The sequence below is a fragment of the Orycteropus afer genome, unplaced genomic scaffold (genome assembly GCF_000298275.1).
Source record: "Orycteropus afer afer isolate SDZICR_OR568_19922 unplaced genomic scaffold, OryAfe1.0 scaffold00083, whole genome shotgun sequence".
In the NCBI taxonomy this organism is placed as follows: Eukaryota; Metazoa; Chordata; class Mammalia; order Tubulidentata; family Orycteropodidae; genus Orycteropus; species Orycteropus afer.
This window is the reverse complement of record NW_006921670.1, coordinates 5,985,182-6,006,944: the sequence shown is the minus strand read 5'-3', so window position 1 is coordinate 6,006,944 and position 21,763 is coordinate 5,985,182. Positions and strand designations below refer to the sequence as shown.

Sequence of the window (21,763 nt, the reverse complement as noted above, 5' to 3'; positions counted from 1 at the left end):
AAAATGAGTAATAATAAAGCTCTGGTGGTGTAGTGCCTAAGGCATTTGACTGCTAACCAGAGAGGTGGCGGTTCAAACCCACCAGCCACTCCTCGGAAGGAAGGTTGGGCAATTTACTTCTGCAGTGATACCGCCTTGGAGACCCAAGGAGGGGTCGCTATGAGTCGGGGCTGACTCGATGGCAGTGGGCTGACCTGAGCTGAGTGGACTTCTTTCTTATCACTTAAAGGCTGACATCAGAAAATGAGGCTGAAAATGAATGAGCTAATCAAGTAAACATGTTAGAAAAAGAACAGAAAGATGGTCAACAAAAAAAGCAATTATCAACGAAGAGAAAATAGAGAATAAGAGCCCTCAACAAAACCTAAGTTAGTTCTCTGAATAGAGTAATAAAAGACAAACTTCTGGGAAAGTAGATTAAGAAAAAGTTAAAATAAAAAAATAAAGCAATCCTATCAACTTTTATGTCGAAAATTTGAATCCAGACATAAATGAACAGATTCCTGGGAAAATACTCATCAAACCTTAACAAGAAAGAAATGACGTGGAGTAAATGTCCCATAACATTTTAACGGCCTTTCTCCAACAAATCAATGGCTTTTATAAAAGGAGGAAAAGAAAATAAAAAAGAGTTAGCTGTTATCAAATAAGCGATTTCAACAACCAAGTGTGCTGTAAGGTCCTTGTGTTTGGATTTGGATTCAAACAAACCAATTATAAAAACACATTAATAAAAAACAACTGGGATACAGAAATATGGACTGAGCAGTGGACAATATTAAATTGTTAATTTTGTTGTACGTAATAACAACATATACTTAAAACAAATAGTTTTTTTTTTTTTTTTTACTGAGAAATGCATAATGGATTATCTCTGGTGAAATAACATGTCTGGGATTTGCTTTAAAACACTTCACCAATAAAAACAAAACAAAACAAAACAAAAAAGGGATGGCACAAAATATTGGCAACTTGAAGCTGAGTGATAAGTATACGGGGGTTCTTTATATTAGTCTCTATTAAATTGAAAGTTTCCATTTCAAAATGTTTAAAAGGAGGAGACACAGAAAACCTGAAAAATCCCACTACTATTAAACAAAAAGACTCATTGGCTAATCTTCCCATAAAGAAAATACCATACGTAGAAGGTTTTACAGGCATTCTACCCAACTTCCAAGGAAAAGACAACTCACCTTACACCAACTTCTAGAAAACAGAAAAAACAAAAAAACTAATACTTTAAAACACACACATGGCCAGTAGAGGAAAAGAGAATCACAGGCCTATCATATTTATGAGTACAGAAGCAAGAATCCTTAAAAAAAAGAACAAGCCAAATTCACCAGTGTCTTTAAAATGTAGCATCATAAACTGGAATAATCTCAGGAATCCTCCGAAGAAAGGAGCTTCCAACAACAGAACATCTCACCATATTAACAAAGGAAAAAGAAACAGGAACATTCATCTCAATGGACACAAGAAGAGCATTTGATTAATGCCGAGACTCAATTACAGGACCAGACCATAATTAAACGAAGTGCCTAATATCAGAAAAGCCAACGATACCCAGGACAACCACTTCTATTCAATATTGGAATATTTATAGCCAGGGCAATAATATGAGAAAAATTGTAAGTAAAATGGCTGGAAAAGAAAAAAAAAAAAGTATTTAATTGTAGATGATGTAACTGTCAACACAGAAAATCCAAACTAAATGACTGAAAACACTGACAGTTTAAGCAAGGTGACTGGATAAATGACAAACAGAAAATCAAGTTGTGTTTCTGTACACGAGCAATAAAAAGTTAGGAATTATTTTAAAAATGTAATTTACAACATAGGGAAAATTCTGACAATGTGTAATTGTAACAGGTGTAAATTACAAAACTTTAAAAACTCAGGAAGGAGTTATCCCAAATACCTGGACAGAAATCTTCAATACTCTGTAAAGATATCAATTCTTCCTCAATATCGATCAATGCCAATCGAGATATTAAACACTTCTTCCTAGGAGACCAGCCAAGATGATTCTAAAGTATACAGGGAAAAACCTAGTTCCTACCCCCCTGTATTGCGTTACCAGCACATATTAAACACGTGTACATACCCATTGCTTCTGAGAAGATTCCAACTCACAGCAACCATACAGGATAGAGTAGAACTGCTCCATATGGTTTCCAAGGCTGTAAATCTTTACAGAAGCAGACTGCCTCATCTTTCTCCCTTGGAGTAGCCTGGTGGGTTCAAACTGCCAACCTTCTGGTTCGCAGCTGAGCGTTTTGACCACTGCACCAGCAGGGTTCCTGAACACACGATTTCTTCTTCTTTTTCAATGGAATCATAACCCTACTAAGAGCAGGGATGTTTTACAAAGAGAGCCAACCCTTCTCAAGCACTTTCAATGTAGGAGGCATTACTGAGGTTCCTCACAGGAATTATTCTCATCAATTCTCTCAACCTGAGAAGCAGGTAGTAGCCACACATACATGTTCATCAGTAGTACCTCTTCAATTAATGGTCTCTGACCTACATTTGAGATTTTAATTTAGCCTGTACTTCTGCCATATCTGCTGTACCCGGCTGCTGTTTATCCACGACATTTAACACCCTATTGCGGAGTCAGGCTTCACTGTGAAGCAGACAAGAGGATTTACAGTGGTGGTGGTGGTGGTTAGGTGCCATCGAGTTAGTTCAAACTCATAACGACACTACGTACAATAGAACAAAACACTGCCCAGTCCTGCGCCAGCCTCACAATGCCTGCTACACCTGAGCCCATCATTGCAGCCACTGGGTCAATGCATCTCCTTGAGGGCCTTCCCCTTTTTTGCTGACCCTCCACTTTACCAAGCATGACATCCTTCTCCAGGGAATAGTCCCTTCTGACAATATGACCAAAGTAGGTGAGACCAAGTCTGGCCTTTCTCGATTCCAAGGAGACTTCCAGCTGTACTTCCAGTATTGTTCGCCAAAACCACAACTCACAAGCATCAACTCTTCTTTAAGTCTTCCTTATTCATTATCCAGCTTTCACATGCATATGAGATGACCCAAAACACCATGGCCTGAGTTAGGTGCACCTTAGTCTTCAAAGAGACACCTTTGGTCTTCAACACTTTAAAGAGGTCTTTTGCAGCACACGTGCCCAGTGCAATATGTTGTCTGATTTCTTGACTGCTGCTTCTACTGGTGGTGAATGCGATACCAAGTAATCTGAAATCTTTGACAACTTCAATTTTTCTCCATTTATCATCATGTGGCTTATTGGTCCACTTGTTAGGATTTTCGTTTTCTTTATGCTGAGGTGTAATCCATGCTGCAGACTATAGTTTTTAACCTTCATCAGTAAATGCTTCAAGTCATCTTCACTTTCAGTAAGCAAGGTTGTATCATCTGCATATTGCAGGCTGTTAATCAGTCTTCCTCTAATCCTGATACTGTATTCTTCTTCATGTAATCCAGTTTCTCAGATTGTATGCTCAGCATACAGACTGAATAAAACCTTGACACACTCCCTTCGTGATTTCAAACCATGCAATAGCCCCTTGTTCTGTTTCAATAACAGCCTCCTGGTCTGTGTACAGGTTCCTCCTGAGCATAGTGTTGTTGCTGTTATTATGTGCTGTCGAGTCAGACCTGACTCACAGTGACCCCTCTCCTTGGGTTTCCGAGGCGGTATCACTACGGAAGTAGATTGCCCAACCTTCCTTCCAAGGAGTGGCTAGTGGGTTTGAACTGCCAGCCTTCTGGTTAGCCGTCAAGTGCTTTAGGCACTACGCTACCAGAGATCCTGAGCACAGTGGTAGATCTTGAAATTACAGGTTAGAAGTTTCTTCTTTTCTTAATGGAAATTCTGAACTTAATTTCAACAGCCCTTACCATAGTTACCATCACAAGAGACCTATTCAAGTTTCAACTCATAGATTGATACCAACAGTCATTTCTCAAGATGGTTCACTTTGTTACAACTATGCACTTATCTTCCATCTTCCATTATAGGTAAATATTTGTATGCATCTTATTTCTTTACCCAATTATAAATAGCTTGAGGCTCAGGGTCTCATTTAATAGATATTTACATTTCCCACAGCACTTAACACAGAACCTTACATTACATACACTAACTCATTGCTCATGGAATAAAATAGATAATTACGTAATTCCAAACAATTCTGTAATTATTTACTATAATTTCTTATATCTAATTGGATACTTATAACTTCACAAAAAGTTCTCTTACCTCTAAGCACTACATAAATGTGCAAATTTATTATTAACCCTCTGTTTTAAAGTTATACCCTAAGTGGGGCAGAGTAAAGAATCCTTAGTCCCATGGTCCCCAAGCTGACCTGGAGGCAGAGACATGGCCTACCAGGAAGGGCTGAAGAGGAATTGGGAGACTGAGGATTCCCCTTGCCCAGGCCTGTGGCACCTACCCTCGGGGAGCACTGAAGTTTGAAAATTACTGATTCTTTCATTTCACAGCAACGGCAACTGAAGCCAATACTGACTTCCCCAGGACACCACAATTCTGTAACTGGAAATGGAATCTATTAAAGTCCCTGGGATCCCAGTTCAATTCTCACATATGAGGAACCTACTGAATGTCACGTTTAGCAGCTGTTTAAGAGGACTGAACATTATGATATCTATGATTTTTGAAATACTTTTAAATTGAGAATTTTCAAAAATTTGAATACTATTTCCAGATTAAGAAAAATTGCCTAACCTCTTAGTTAATTCTATACCCGCAGAGTTAAGCATACTCAAAGCTCAAAAACCTACTATGTGAGCCTCATCTTAGCCACCAAATTTCCAGTCTTTCCCCCATTAGATATTTCTGCAAGGGCTTCCCAGAGAAAAACCTGCTAGCAAGTTCACAAGCAGTGACCTGAACAGTATATTGTAAAAAGGTTACTAAAACCTGAGAGTATGCTTTTAGCTGAAGTTTACTGTAAACAGCAAATGAAACCTGATGGCATAAAATCAGTAGAAAAGCAGGCCCCACACTGAAAGCTGTATGTATGAAGGTCCAAGAGGAAAGAGTATATAAAAAATAGAAGTGCCAAAATGTCCACAAATCCCTGCTGAGCTGCGGTTTTAATACTGACGAGCTTCGATTTCAGCCCTTCATCACTAAGCTCTCCTCAGGTTCCTCCTCTTCTCTCAAAGGCGGGTGTGTGTGTGTGTGTGTGTGTGTGTGTGTGTGTGTGGCAGGGAGGGCGGTGTCCAAATCAACTCCTTCTCAGGGCCCCATCTCAAGCTGACCTGCATCGATCAGATCAGATGAATTCAACAAATGTAAGAAGCAATCTAGAGGATTCTGTAACATAATAGTTTAGGATTTTTATTTTGGGAAGAAAACTGATCTATTGAAGGATTTTAAGAATTATGACATGAACATACATGCATTCACTAGAGACCACTCAGGTAAACAGGATGAAAATGGAATTGGACAGGGACAGTCTAGTCCAGGAGATTGGTTAGGGGAGCTAGAGATTCCACCAGGAGAAGTACTAATGAGGCCGAGGTGTCAAAGAGGCCAAATCAAAAGAACTCCTCTCAAACTGTACATAGTGGGGTCTCAGGAAAGACAAAGTCAAGGATGACACCCAAGTTTCTGGCTTGGTCAAACATAGGGCATAGGGATACAGCTATCTAGAAAGGCAATTGCAGGAAAACACTGGGGTATGAGAGAAAAGTCACTGTGGGGATACCTATGTGGAGATGTCTGCTGGGCACAGGATTAACAGTAACTCTGGAGCATCAACAGAAGGTCCGCATAAAGGAATCAGGGGCCACAGATGGAAGAAGACTGACCAAATGGGATTTATGAGGCAAAACAAGAATGGAAAGGTCCACAGGAAGGACCAGAAAAAACACCAGTATGTAAAGGATAATGATCTGTAAGGATGTTAACCAGCAAAGGATGCTCAAACCCAACACTGCTCAGCCCATCCACCAGGAATGCCATCCTGGAGACTAAAAGGTTCCAAGAAGGAAGCGATCACTGGCGTCGAGAGTCCACTAAATGTAATCCTGCTGGATTAAGTGCTCAGCAGGAGGAAAGACCTGGCAATCTACTCCCGTAAGATTTCAGTCTAAGAAACCCTCTGGGGTCGCTGTGAGTTGGTATCAACTTGACATCACACAACAAGTAATCAGGTTAAGAGCAGTTTGAGGTAAGAAAGTAAAAGACAGCAAGCATTTATCTTCTAGAGAATAAGGTAAACTCTTATTTTTAATTTGGTTATATTCCCCATCTGGGGGTTCAAATCCACCAGCCACTCCCCAGAAGGAAGGTTGGGCAATCTACTTCTGTAGAGATGTTGCCTTGGAAACCCAAGGAGGGGTCGCTATGAGTCGGATTCAACTCGACGGCAGTAAGTTTTTTTTAAAATGTGATTAATTTAAAAAGCTGAAATGTATTGTATTATCTTTATCCTATGGCAAACATTACACAACAGTATCACAAACAACTACTGAATGAACTCACGCCACCTCCAGAGGAAGACATTTCTTCCTACTTAGTATCTAAAATATCAACCTATCAATATCAGCCAGCAGGCCACTTCTACCAAGCAAACAGTTTACTGACAAGTTTCCACATACAAAATGAGTATGAGTAAACTTAAAATGTTTCTCTGAGTGTACATTCAGTTCAAATACAGTGACACAAAACACGACCAACAGATTTAAATCTGATTTGAAAATGTACATAATACATGAGGTTTATCCAACAGGCTCTAAATTAGAAATGCGACAATTTATTGAGGTACTTGTTTATATATTCATTTGGACAGAATCCATAGGCGGGCTGACTGTAAACTTTATGGAAACCCCTCGATCTTCCGTGGCACCCACTGGGTGGGTTCAGACAGACAACGTTTGGGTTACTAGCCAAGTGCAGACCATATGCACCACCTAGAGACCTTTAGAAATGTGACAATTTAAACAAAAACAACTCAGTTTAGATTACACATGGGAAACTAGTGTTAAGGTAAAGCACCCTTTCATCATTACACACTGGCTCTGCAGGTCACCCTTCATGGCTTCTCTATTACGGTCCTCACAGCAGATTCAACCATCTAGATAATCCCTTCTAAAAGACATACTAAGCTCACTTAGTCTTCAAATCAGAGATATTACCTACAATGAAATATGTAATGTAAGCAGAGCCTTCAAATTTGGGATGACATCTTTAAAATCCCAAAACTGCATTGTCTGTGAGCAGAAATAAGGTTTTTTGTTTTTTTTAAAGTTACTTAACTAGGATGCAAATGCAAGTTGAAGTGCTTTTCATTCAAAATCAGGTTCTACTGCACAGTAATCTCTCTTCCAGTTATATTTCTTCACTTAGAAGGCTCCAACATTATTTGGTGAATAAACAGGCTTATTTTTGTACTTATGTAAACTGAAGTCAAATTAACTCAGTTCTGCTCTTAAACTGTGGCCATTAAGCAAAATACCTACACTAATTAAAGTATTTTAAAACTAGTCAATTCTCAAGTATCCACTTAGAAGACAAAATCCACCCACTGCTCCTCCTCCTTTCAGCTAGCTTAGTCTATGGCATTAACATGCTTTTAAAAAAGAACAGGCATTCCCAGATCTCAAATCCTTCGTTTTTTTGGTCTAACCCAGTGGTGATGCCAGAGGGTAAGTAGCAAGTAGAGAGGTCAAGAGGGGACAGAATGAACAGGGTGGGTGAACAACCTAAAGCTGGGGGGAAAGCCTAGCCAGTTGAGCAACTCAAAGAAACTCAAAGCAGGGGACCCAAAGTGAGTAAAGGCCCAGGCTGATGAAGTGGGCAGAGACAGGACACTCACAACCCTAGTCCAGGGCTAGGAATTTGAGATTTTTTTTTTTTTTTAAAAAAGGATGACAATGAAAGACACGTCTATGTAACTTGAACACTTCTGCTGCTGGTCTGATTCAACTCTGATGCTATCAATCCCATAAAGATCCGTTCTTCTTAGTTTGGGGTGCTCCTTTCCATGAACTCAGCCATCTGGGTGCTTAAAAAGCATGGAATTTTAAATCACTGCTGCCTTTACAATGAGGAATACTTGCAAACTTTACGAGTTTATCAGATGATCTAACCTCCATTCAGCACATTGTTTAAAAAATAATACTGTAATACTCCGTAGATGGAGAATTAATCACAGGAAAACCCGAACAAATGAAATATCCATGCTGAAAAGACATACAGGTAAGACTCCTAAAACTTCCTAAAGCGACTAAAAACAACTTGTGACTTCAATAAAAATTTGGATCAAAGATGATACTCATATTAAGTTATACAGGATCACAAAGTAATGCAGGTTAGCAGTTGCTAAATTCTGAAGTCCAACAGACTCAAAGGGCAAAAGGAAAAGTCAATTTTAAAATATGCACTCTTAACACTGCCCGAATGTAGAAATTATAGAACAATATCATTAATATCACATGCAAGTAAGATCTTACTGAAGGTAATTCAGAAACGTTTGCAGCAGTATATTGATAGAGAACTTCCAGAGGTTCAAGCTGGATTCAGAAGAGGACGTGGAACAAGGGATATCATAGCTGTTGTCAGATGGATCTTGGCTCAAGGCAAAGAATACCAGAAAGATGTTTACTTGTGTTTTATTGACTATGCAAAGGCATTTGATTGTGTGGATCATGACAAATTATGGATAACATTGAGAAGAATGGGAATCCCTGAGCACTTGATTGTACTCATGAGGAATCTGTACCTTGACCAGGAGGCTGTCGTTCGAACAGAACAAGGGGACACTACATGATTTAAAATCAAGAAGGGAGTGCGTCAGGGTTGTAGTCTTTCTCCACACTTATTCAATCTATATGCTGAGCAAATAATCCGAGAAGCTGGACTATATGAAGAAAAACGTGGTATCAGGATTGGAGGAAGAATCATTAACAACCTGAGATATGCAGACGATACAACTTTGCTTGCTGAAAGTGAGGATGACTTAAGGCACCTACTGATGAAGGTTGAAAAATACAGTCTGCAGTATGGATTACATCTCAATATAAAGAAAACAAAAATCCTCACAACTGGACCGATGAGCAGCATCACAATAAATGGAGAGAAGATTGAGGTTGTCAAGGAATTCACGTTGCTTGGTTCTACAATCGATGCCAACGGAAGCAGCAGTCAGGACATTAGACGACGTGTAGCATTGGGGAAGTCAACTGCGAAGGAACTGTTTCAAGTGCTGAGGAGCAAGGATATCTCATTGAGGACTAAGGTGCGCCTGACACAAGCCATGATATTTCCAATCGCCTGGTATGCATGTGAGAGCTGGACAATGAATAGGGAAGACCGAAGAAGAGTTGATGCTTTTGAGTTGTGGTGCTGGCGAAGAATGCTGAAAGTACCGTGGACTGCTAAAAGAACTAACAGATCTGTCCTGGAGGAAGTGCAGCCAGAATGCTCCTTGGAAGCAAGAATGGCCAGACTTCATCTCACCTATTTTGGTCATGTTGTCAGAAGGGACCATTGCCTGGAGAAGGATGTCATGCTTGGTAGGGTGGAGGGTCGACGAAAGAGGGGGAGGCCTTCAGGGAGATGGATTGATACAGTGGCTGCGATGATGGGCTCGAGTATAGCATGGATTGTGGGGCTGGTGCGGGATCGGGCAGTGTTTCGTTCTGCTGTGCATGGGGTCGCTATGAGTCGGAAACGACTCGACGGCACTTAACAACAACACTGCCCGCATCCATGACTGAAATGGTGTGCCTATACTTGGGAAGAGAGTGCCTTGATGTTTATCCTTAAACCCCAACACACCTAGGTCTCCAAACTTAAACAGAGATGGAGTGTCATAACAGTGAATGACACCTGGGACCCACTCTTTAAAGTTTCGCACTATCTGTCTTGTTCTTTATCAATTGATTAAAGACAGTGACACATCTTAGAGTGGAATTAACTACCAGAGGAGGATGTTTATTTATTTAAAATTGCACCTTAAGAATCAATTCAATAGTATGTCTATTTTAAGCCTGGACTGCACACCACCTTAACACTGCGCCTGAGCATTTCTTAATTTGGGACAGCAGCAACAATCTCCTGGGAAGCTCTCCAGCGAGTCCACGACTTCCTTGCTCGACCAGCGTTTATACAAGGGAACGTCTATAGGCAATCATAGATGAAGATGTTACCAAACATTCCCTTAAAAAAAAAAAATCCTAAAACTTACCTCTCTAAAAAACAGAAAGGCATGTGAACGGTTTCTGAGTTATCTGTTGTATCGGCTACGTGTATGACAACTGGTAAATAAACTGCAGAGCTTACTTTTAAGGCTAATTATAAGCTCATTCAAGAGATAAATGACACATTTGGCTCTACCTGTCACTAGGTTCTCTCCCTGCTATTGATCCTACAAAGTGTCACCAGAATTAATTTTACCTCTGATCATGCCACTCTATTTCTAAAATCTTTATCCTGATGCTAAAGTAAACGACAAATTCTGTAGCATGGTATTTACATCTGTCCATACCAGGCCTCCAAGATCTTTTTCCATCTGTCTCCCAAGAAAACACGCCCCACACAGCCTATGGTCCAGCCACAGACAGCCACTTGTACTTGTTCCACCTGAAATATTCTTCCAACCTTTCCTACTTCTAAGGAAAGGTAAGTTACACTTAGGGTCCCATTCAAATACATTTTCTCTGTGACGTTTTCCACAACTCTTTAACCCCACCAATCAGAGAGAATCCCTACCCCCTACCTTTATCCAAAATATTTCTAAAATTTATTGGAGTTATGTATCTTAAAAAAAAAAAAAGAAAACAAACTGTGGTAAACATATATGTAACAAAATATGTCATTTTAACATTTCATAAATGTACAGTTCAGTGACATTAATTATGCTCATCATATTGTTCAAATATCACCACTATCTCCAAATTTTTCTATCACCCACTAGCAGAAGCTCAGTGTCCCCTAGCCAATGGCTCTCTCCTTCCTCTCTCCCTCTTGCCTGTTGTTATGGGCCCCTCCTTCCTTGTGTTTTCAAGGCGGTATGTCTATGGAAGTCGATTTAGATTGCCCAGTCTTCCTTCTGAGGGTGGCTGGTGGGTTTGAACTGCCATCCTTCTGGTTAGCAGTCAAGTGCCTCAGGCACTATGCTACCAGAACTCCTCCCTCTTGCCTAGCCCTGAGTAACTACTAACTTTGGTCTCTGTAACACCTGCCTATCCTAGGTACTCCATGTAAGTGGGATCATATAATCGTTGTCCTTTTATCACTAGCTTATCTCACAAAGCACAATGTCTTCAAGGTTCATCACGCTGTATACCAAACTCACTGCCATTCAATAGATTCTGACTTGTAGCAATTCCCTTTGGGTTTCTGAGGTGGTAAATCTTCAAGGAAGTAGACTGCCCAGTCATCCTTCTGCAGAAGTGGTGGGTTTGAACTGTCAACCTTCTGGTTAGCAGTCAAATGTTTTAGGGACTATGCCAACAGAGCAACTTTACTATTATACACACACACACACACACATACACACACATTTATTTATTTATTATTAATATATTACTACTAATTATTAATATTCCACTGCGTACCCATATTTTGCTTATCCATTCATCTGTTGATGGACACTGAAGCTGTTCCCACCTCTTGATTACTGTGAACAATGCTGCAATGAACACTGGTTTATAAGCAAAATGTATCTCACAGGTGTGTCCATGTAAACTAATCCCACCAGATGCTAAAGGTTTCGAGAGCACGAACGGCATCTGGATTCGTCTTTACATTCCAGGTGCCTAACTCTTGGCAGGTATTCAATGTTTACTGGATGAAACGAGATAAAGGCACACTAAACGAAAACAGGGAGCTCTGGTAGCATAGTGCCTAAGGCCCTTGACTGCTAACCAGAAGGCTGGCGGTTCAAACCCACCAGCCACTTCTCTGAACGAAGGTTGAACAATCTCCTTCCCTAGTGATATTGCCTCGGAAACCCAAGGAGGGGTCACTATGAGTCAGGCAAATAACAACAACAACAAATGAAGACAGTGACTATTAATTCAGGAGATCCATACAATTCAAAAATGCCTGAAAATTCAACTCATTACCTCTTCCCACACACAAGACACTTCTCTTCCTATGTCCTCTATCTCACTAAATTGTGTTGTCACCCAGCTGCCCATCTCACTACCCAACATCCAATCAATCACCAAGTTCTGCCCATCATACACCTTCCTTTCTTCAAATCTGTCCACTTCTTTCTTCTGATGGAGGTCATCTCAACTGGAATCCTAAAACAGCCATCCCACTGGTGTTTCTGCCTCCGTATATTTCCTGCTGTCTTCCCAACTATTCTCTCACTTTACTCATTCAGTAAAGGTACAACGCTGCCCCATCCATTTAAAACACCTAAAATGGAGTCTCCACTCCTATAAGCATTGTAAGCCCTGATAAATGAATGGCCCCACGCTCACCTGCACAATTGTATTGCTTATCAACCCACCCCAAGCCATGTGGAACTTACAGGTTCCCCAACAGACCACACTCCTTGGCTCACTCTTCTAACCCACTATCCATCAGATCTCAAGATCAGACTCAAGTCAAGCTCCAGATCCTAACTACCAGGTTAGGTCCCCCTGTGAACTGTATTTTCTAATGACAATGCTGGTCACACCAGACTTGTTGAACGTCGATTTTCTCCCCTTATCTATAAACTCCAGGAATGAAGCAACTATATCTGTTTGGATGACCAGAGTATTCCCTGTACTGAGGATAAGTACCTACGATACAGAAAATACTGACCTAAGACAGAACAACTACTAGCGTATCAACTCCTCTCTAAGCCAGTGTTTTTAAATTATGGAACATAAGCTAGACGTGGGTCACACAATCAATGGATTGAGTCACCACCAGCACTTAAAAAAAAAATAAACCACAACAGAAAATATCAAAGTACACACAAGTAGTATGGGTCAGTACTGTTTGTTCGTTTGTGCCGAGAGGGCCTCTAGTTCTCCACATAAACGCCAGCCCTTACCTGGATGTGGCCAAAAAAGTTTTGAAAGATACGGCACTTCTCCTGCTTTTCCTCTTCTTCCTTTGTAAGTCCTTTTCTCAGCCAGGTAAGCAGTAAAACAGAGAAAAAACAGCACCGAACCACAGAACCCTTTAGCAAAAAGCTATTCCTACTCTTCAGAACACCTCCAGGAGAACAATCTGCTTTCTCATTATGCCTTAAATAGGGGATCTTCACTGTAACTACTTACATATACAAGACACTGTGTTACAGTATATACACTATTTTTATTTTCATCATTGTAATCTCTACTCCTGCATTCTTTTAGGACCCCCCTACTTCATCTGTGGATGGCTGATGGACAGACTAGCTCTGCCCCATAAGCCTTACTTCCAACTTTACTCTCAGAACTTCTCCCACATGGCTTTCTCTTTATTCTATCCATTAAAAAACCCAGCAACCACAACAACAAAAAGTGACAACTGCTCTCCCTCCAGTGGGAGCTCTGGTGGCATAGTGCCTAAGGCATTTGACTGCTAACCAGAAGGCTGGCAGTTCAAATCCACCCACCTCCTTGGATGTAAGTCTGGGCAATCTACTTCCATAGTGATATTGCCTCGGAAACCCACTATGAGTCGGATTCGACTCGACAGCAGTGAGTTTGGTTTTTTCCTTCCAGTATATTTATCAGTAATGTTAAAAACTGTTGTTATGTGCCATCAAGTCGTCTCCGACTCATAGCAACCCTATGCAGAACAGAACAGAACAGAACACGGCCCGGTTCTGCGCCAGCCTCACGATCCCTACTATACCTGAGCCCATCGCTGAAGCTCCCATGTCAATCCATCTTGCTGAGGGGGCCTTCCCCTTTATCATTTGACCCTCACTTCACCAAGCACGACATCCTTCTCCAGAGAATGGTCCCTTTTAACAACATGACCAAAGGAGGCGAGGAGTGGGAAGAATGTTGCAGATACAAGCGGGAGTGTAAACTACTACTTCCTAGCGCATTTCTAAAAAAAAAAACAAAAAAACGATTTAGGAGTTATTCTGCCAACTCATATATCCAGTGATTAATGGAGAAAATAAGATATTATTCTTTTGTGTATCTGTCCACAAATTGTGTGTATGTGTCACAAAAGTGAGGTGTTAAAAATGGTTATTACTTAATGAATACTAAAGAACATCAAGCACTATTCTAAGCATTTCCAAAGAGAATTCTCGTTTATTCCTTTACAACAACCCTGTAAGGTGGGTCCTAGAGGTGAGGAAGCTGAGACAGAGGTTAAATAATTGGCTGAAGGGTCACAGTTCATAAAGGCAAGTCTGGGATCTAAACCTCTAACAGTGGGACTCCAAAACTCATTCTCTTCATACTCACTGTTTCTCACCACTTTCTTCTGCGCCTTCTCTCTCCCACATTACCTAAATTACATACTCCTAACTGTCTTTTTTTTGGCATTAAAAAGGAAAAAAATACATATATACATTTAAAAACAAATTATATCCAAATTGCTCAGAACAATTACCATTTATTATTTTAAATTTTTTTCTAATATTGAGTAGAATTGAGCAATATCATAAAAAAAATTATCATCAATCACATGAAAAAAATCATCTGCTAAATCCAATGTTTTCCAATTTCTACATCTGGTATTATGTAAGCCTCATTTGCCCATTACTTTTATTAATATTTCCCACACTCAAAAAATTCAATTTCAAAAATCCTCAGTGGAAGAAAAACCCTGAAATCTGTACAAAATACACAAAAAGAAGAATGTCTTATTTTCTCCATTAATTGTTGGGTGCACGAGTTGGCAGAGTAACTCCTAAAATGGTTTTTCAGAAATGCACGAGGAAGTAGTAGTTTACACTCCCACTTGTATCTGCAACATTCTTCCCACTGCTTTTTCCTTTTCTATTTACCACTAGATGTCCTTACAAACACCACTTAAGTTTAATTTTCAATTCCTTGTTTCAGGTTTCCCCCCTTTATCCTACAGACTAAAGAGGAAGTACACAAGCAACGTAAAACTGAGAGAAAATGACAAGAGGCGACGAAGGCAAGCAATCCTTTTCTCCCTTCTCTGCATCACCCAGGTGATGGACATGCCAACATGCTTGCTGCCTCTGCAATAGGGTATGAACTCCAGCTATGAGAGGGCCACCCCTACTGTAACACACACAAGACTGACAACTTAACAGAAAATGTCACTTTATCTCACCATCAACCACAGCTAAGCCTCTGGAAGCCCTATAAATCAACTTACAAGGTCCTCCAGAATAAGCAACAGCCCAGAAGTTCAAGGCACTCAGTAAAATGTTTTGCAATTTAATACTGCGGTACAGCAATACCTCACTGAACCAAGGAGCCACATCTCCAAAACTCCAGAAGCAGAACTAATGTAAACATTCACACTCAGAATAAGATTAAAATGTATCTCTCACACAGGCTTCAAGAGCTGAAAAAGGAGTGCCTCTACCGAAGTTTTCTGGTTAGGCTGCCAAGCCACTAACAGCCAATGTATTTCTAGAAAGTAAAATGTCAATTAAAAAATTCTTGCCGCTTGGCTTTGTGTCTTTCAAGTGAAAAACAAAAATAGGCACAAAACCGAATTAAGACCAGAAGAATCTTTACCTGACTTAATGTGCCAGATTCTAACACTGTAACCCAACTTTCCAGAATCTGTTCTTAAGTGTGGATAGGAACGAGTACTTACAAAGCAGTAACAGAACACCTTCACTGGGACATGAAGATACCTGTCATCCTCTTCATTTCTACTACTCAAGTTATTAGAAATAGGACAGTCCAGGACTTAACCTGTTCCTATCTCTTCTGACCAATAATTTTACAAAATAAGTAGCATCAATGATCTTTTGGAGTGCGGAGGATAGGGCAGAAAGTGATTTCATTTAACAAATGATTTGGTTTTGATCACACCAAATTAAATATAAGCATCGAAACAGAAACACATATGTGTGAAAGCTAAAAAGAAGTCTCTTTTTCTTCTCATTCCAATGCATAAAACCTGAACTTAATTCAAATTATTTGAATGAGCCTAGAGATTTCTAAGAATATGCATCAGTAACTAACCAAAGCCTCAAAAATTCAGAAGTTGGGGTTTAAACACTAATTTGCTTTGTAACCTTTAGCATGTCAGTCCAACTAGATTCCAGTTTTCATTCCTATAAAACTGGTGTCTTCAACTCTTAAGAGGTATGCCTACACTACAAAAATCCCAAGCCTCATTGATTTAAAGGAAAAAAAAAAAGTTTCTGGGGTCTAGAACTTTTGCCTTATTTTAACCAGTTCTAGGGGATAAAAGAAAAACTCAGTACCAAAGAACACTGTTCTTTCACATTCATGAAAAATCCAACTGACAAATCAAGAGTCAAAACGTAGAAGTTACAAGTTTGCAATTTAAAGTTTTAGAAAGTGAAGTAACTCCCAAATTCTGCCTGCAAACTTTCATTACACACATTGCTGGATACAGAACAATATAGCCTAATGGTGCCCAACCTCCAGGAAGCTCAACGACAGACAGGATTTCTTTTACATTCACCCTTCTCCCAACATAAACCTCAGGCTGGTTAGGACCGAAAATTTCATCCTCCAAATTCCCTGGAACAGAATCTTGAGAACAGGAAGGGAAAAATAATCACACTCCCACTACAAAATTTAGAGAAAAGTAATGTTCAGATGAATTGTTAGTACTAAGAGTGACTGAACTAAACTCAATGTTGAGGGTTTTTTAGATTATTATTATAAAAAAGCCACTTGATACACTCAGGACTCTTAAGTGTTCACTGTAGCAAAAGAGTTTTTGTGTAAGTAGCCAGGTGAGGCACTACCAAAATGAGTGAGAGATGTCCCAGCCAAGGTGCAGGGAGACTGCAGTCGTGCACCTGAACCAGTGTTTGAACGCTCATCCTTCCCTTCAGGCCTTGCATTTATTCCAAAGACCAAGCTGCTCAAATCAGAACTCAACGAAATCAAGTCGTTTCCCCTACAACATCCCAAAGTCGCACAGTCAACTCCAAAGTAAAATCCATTACATTGCATCACACAGAAGCTAAAGAGGTAAGTTACTAAGGAGATAACTCGAAAATCCGTATGTGAAAATGTCTAAAGGCAGTCTAAAAAAGTCCTGACACTTCAATAAATGCAAAGAAATACAATACTCCGTATACATTCTGAGGGAGGGGGGTTCAGCTAAAAAAGAAAAGTAATCCCTGAAGACCACAGAAATGTCAATGTGTAAGAACAGATCAAAGTTCAGAGTAGTGGAAGTCACAAGCTTTGGGTAAAGAACTCTGCCTGATTCCTACCTTTAAAAACAAACAAAAAACGCAGATTATCTTAAACTCATCATGATCCATCCTTCTCAGAAGAGCAAAGAAATTCAAAGCATTTGCCGTTCCTTCACATTTTCACCCTCTGCAAGGCAGCCTCCTTAGAAACTCGCGATAGAAATTCTGTACAAACTCAAAGGGTGCATTGAACTCCATTAGGCATTCTCACTGGCAGATGGAGGGATGACGCTAAGCCTGTTCTGGGGAGTTTTTAAAGAGATGCTCCACGGCGAGGAGAACATCCTGTGGACTGTCAGTTGGCCAGCCAGTCTTCCTCGTCTCCAACAACTACGACAGCGAACAAGATCGGTGGCCATCAGGCTCACCGTGAAACTAGCTGTGAGCAGGGCAAGGAGGGGATGGTGGCAGAGGCTTCCCGAATCTCACCCGACAAAAGGGCTGGCCCACAATTCAGCGAAGTAAAGAACTTGTAGAGCTTTCAAAATAAAATCTCCATCTCCAAATAGGCATCAGAGGTCAAAAGAAAACGAAAACAACACAACAACAACTCACACACAAGCCCAGCGCTCATTTTGAACTTTTGTACAGTCAGATCATGTTTGCTGCAGACTGGGACTCTTTCAACTTCTACCTTGATTGCCAGGTACCTAACTCCAAAAATCGTCCAACTGTTTTCCTTGCCCCCCAAAAGAGAAGGTCCATATTGTAAAAATTACCTCTGTTCCTCCCAACCTGAAAACCCGGACTTTCAGACATTTTGGTCTCGCAGCAAAGAAACGGGAGATGTAAAATGAACTGCGCTCCATATTGATTCTTAAAGCAAATAACAAAATCTAAGAATGGGAGGGCAGATCAAATTTTATTAAACCTCACGTCCAACCTGAAATCCTGGATCGCACACACAAAATTCAAATTAAATGAAACCTCGATTTTGTACGCCCGATCCTCCGCAGAGAATCTCTGTGCAAAGGAGAGGAAATCTTGAAAGGAAGAGTGGAAAGTAAAGGCAATAGAATGAGTGCAAGCCCGGAGAAAGGATTCGCCATTCCTCATTTTGCACCACCACCAACAAAAATGAAAACTAAAATCGCATAGCAAGTCCTTGCACACAGATGCACTGGCCATTCCCCAAAATTAAACTGCACGGGCGCCACAATAAAGGCCGTTTCTGTAGCACCCACTTCCGAGCCCTAATTCCAGAACACACATCGATATGACAGTGTTGCAACGAATGGATTAGAAGGCAAAGAAAATGGGAGGACTCCTGGCCGTCTTCGACTAGCTCATTCAGATCCCTCTAGAACGAATTCGAGCGAAGAGGTAGAACTAGGAAGACAGAGAAAAGCAGCAAATATGGAAGAAAAAAGGTGCACGGAGCAGGAAAAACGAAGGCGGACGAGGAAGGCCGGGCTCCCGACACTAACCTGTGCCGTCGCTGGCCGACGCCGAGAGGGCCGGAGACGAGAGTTTAGGCCGCTTGGCTGAAGGCGGCCCCGGTTCCACCACATTCTCGGCCATTTTTAATTCTTTCGAAGATCCAGCCGAGGAAAAGGCGAATCCTCGGGCAATCTCTTCTTCGGCTCGAGGCCCCCGCCCCGCAAACTGGGGGTGGGCTCGGGGGGCTCGGCCGGCACCCGAAGGGGTGGGGGAAGTTCCTTTTTCTCTTCGCCGGGTCGCGGCGACTGAAGAGGGATGTGGACTCGACAGAAAAGGTAGGGGCAAGTGCGAGGGGCCGGGCCTGGGCCCAGCCCGGAGGAGGGCGCAGAGCACGAAGCCGCCGAGCGCGTCCGCCGCAGCGAGTTCTCGATAACTCGCAGCTCTAGAGGTGCAGTCCCCGGCCCGCCACGGCCGGCTCCTGCCCAGCCGAGGTCTCTCGGAGCGCCGCCGCCATCAGCCTCTTCCTCCTCGGCGCTGTCCTCCTCCTTCTCATCGCCACAAGGAGGCGGGGGCGAAAAAGGGGGAGAGGAGGAGGCGACGAGAGACACTCACCTCCTCCCGGTGCCCCCTCCCGGGCCTGCGCCCCCACCCTCCGAGCCCTCCTCCTGCCGCCGCGCTCCGCGCCGCCTCCGCCGCACCGGCCCCTAATGGCCGCACAGAGCCCGCCCGAGCCGAGAGCCAGGCTGGCGCCACCGCCTCACATCGCGGGGTAGGCGCTGGCGGCCGGGCGGCGGAGGCGCGGCTAAGACGCCGGGCGCGGAGCTGCCGGCGCAGAGAGCCGAGGGGGCCGGGCCGAGCAGCAGCGCCCGTCCGCGCCGACGCGGAGCCCACCGAGGCCCGCTCCGGAGGGCGGCGCAGGCGGCCTCTCCTCGCTCAGCGCTCGCCTCTTTCGCTTTCCCCTCCCGCAGAAAAGAAATAAATACGGTCGCCGCGACAGCCCCCACCCCCGGCGGCCAGGGGCCGGGAGCGCCCGCCCCCCGAGGCTCGCTCGGGCCGCCCTAGGCGGCGGGCGAAGGCGCCGCGGGGCGCGGGGTTATGTAATGGTACCCCCTAGGCGTCGACGCCGGTCCGGCTCACGGCCGCGGTGGGGGTGTGTGCGGGCGGGAGGGGGCTGCGGGTCGCCTCAGCCCGTGCGCCCCGGACCCCCTGCCACTGTCTTGGTCCTGCCGCCCCTCTCCGGCCCGGCTCCCTTCCGCACTCTGTCGCTCCCGCAGCTCGCACCCAGCCCAGCGTCCCGCTTGCCCACTCTCGCCCGCTCCCTCTCGCCCTCTCTCCCCCCCAGCCTAGCACACAAACAAGATGGCGGCTGTTGTTTCTTCCCTCTGCCGAATCCTCCTTACGGGCTAGCGGTAGCAGCGGCGGGCCGGAAATGAGCCAAGGGGTGGTGGTGGGGGGGGTGGAAAAAGGGGCGGGGCGGAGCCCGAGAGGGAGGTGGCGAGGGGCGGGACTTAAGCCTGAGCGGCTCACACAATGGGGGGGAAGATGAGCCGTAGGCGGGGCCGGGCCCAATCACGGGACCCGCCCAGGGCCCCAACGCGCTTGGTGCTTCCGCAAACTCCCCCGGCGTCACCCCGTGGCTCCCCTTTAAAGGGGAGGAGGTTAAGGGGGGATGGGGAGGGTGGACTCGCAATCTATTTTCAGTCGGTGGACAGCTACGCGGGAAGGTGCCTGGGTTGGGTCTGTACGTAGGAACTGGTGGGAACTGAGAGTGACGGAACCCAAGAGCTATGCTGTGGAAGGCGCCAAGTCACCTTACAGGTGGCTGAAAAGCGTCCATAGGGATGGCCCTACGCCCTGCGCACCTGGGCGGCCGGTCGTCCTATCCCTTTGAATCCATCGGGCAGGGGTACCCTACCCCCCGGTGTTAACGGCCGTAGACTCAATGCGTCCGCACTCTCTTCCATCGCCTTCCTGGAGAGAGTAGAGAGCGGTTCACATCCCAAAATCACTCCGACGCCGAATCCTTTCCATTTTCTCTGTACTCCTCTCTCCCACCTCACCCCACCCCACCCCCTTTTTTTTTTCTCTCTCGCGTTGAGCGTATATTGTTCTGATAATCGGAAAATAAAAATCACAGCAATGGAACGATGTTTTAGCACCAGACGCAAATTCATTTCTTGCCCACCACGTGTCCACACGCCCCTACCAGGTAGCACTCGCTCTTGGAAGCTTGATTCGTTTTTCTGAATGCGCCTGTCACCTGAGAACATATTAAGGTATTTCTTTTCACTTACTCCCTATATAAAAGAACATATTCGATTTAACCAGTGCCTTAAAGATACTGTGATTCTAGAAAAAAGCAAAAACATAATGATGTGCTAAAGATAAAGTAAGGATGGGGAAAAGCAATACGGGTAAAGAAAATGTGCCTGGGAAACACTGAACAGAGTTTTGCAGCTGACGGATGCCAACGTAGTTTCACATTCCTACACAGTACAGGATCCCTTCGTTTGGCTGTGGGTAAATTGGTCCTTGAGGAAGTGGCAAGATTTGTAACTGGTCCACAAGGTAAACCCCCCAACCAGTATACAGCGAGATGATAAAAACTTTTTGTCTTCTTTCAAAAAAGTTCATGCTCCTTGGTGTTTTCTTTCTATTGGGTTTACTTTGTTTTGTGAGGGGTTTTTGTGTGTGTGTGTTTGTGGGTTTTGTTTGCAATATTTTAAATGAATTGTGAAAATAAATATCCTTGGAAGGAAGGTTCTAATGAAGCAACTCAGGTTACCCCGTAAGAGTGAATTCCATGGTGGGAAATCCAGGCCTGCATCACCCGAACTGCAGAGAAAAGCCAGCGAGTGGTAGAAAAAGGATTTAAAAAAAAAAAAAAAACCTCACTGCAGTCTAGTCCATTGGACTCATAGTGACCCCTCCTTGGGTATCCCAGGTGGTATCTCCACCCGAAGTAGATTGCCCAGTCTTGCAGGGAGTGGCTGGTGGGTTTGAACAGCTAGCCTTCTGGTTAGCAGTCAGATGCCTTAGGCAACACAGCACCAGAGCCTCTGGAAAAAGAACAGTAGGCT

General features: G+C 43.2%; 1 protein-coding gene across 1 annotated transcript in view; it reads right to left on the bottom strand.

Annotated features, from left to right (window-relative positions):
- EP300 (E1A binding protein p300) overlaps positions 1-18,824 on the bottom strand; it is an 89,647-nt gene extending 70,823 nt beyond the window's left edge. The window contains exon 1 of the mRNA XM_007941701.2: positions 18,731-18,824. Coding sequence (XP_007939892.1) covers positions 18,731-18,824 — 94 coding nt within the window. The remainder of the gene's footprint in view (positions 1-18,730) is intronic.
- Positions 18,825-21,763: the final 2,939 nt, after the last annotated feature.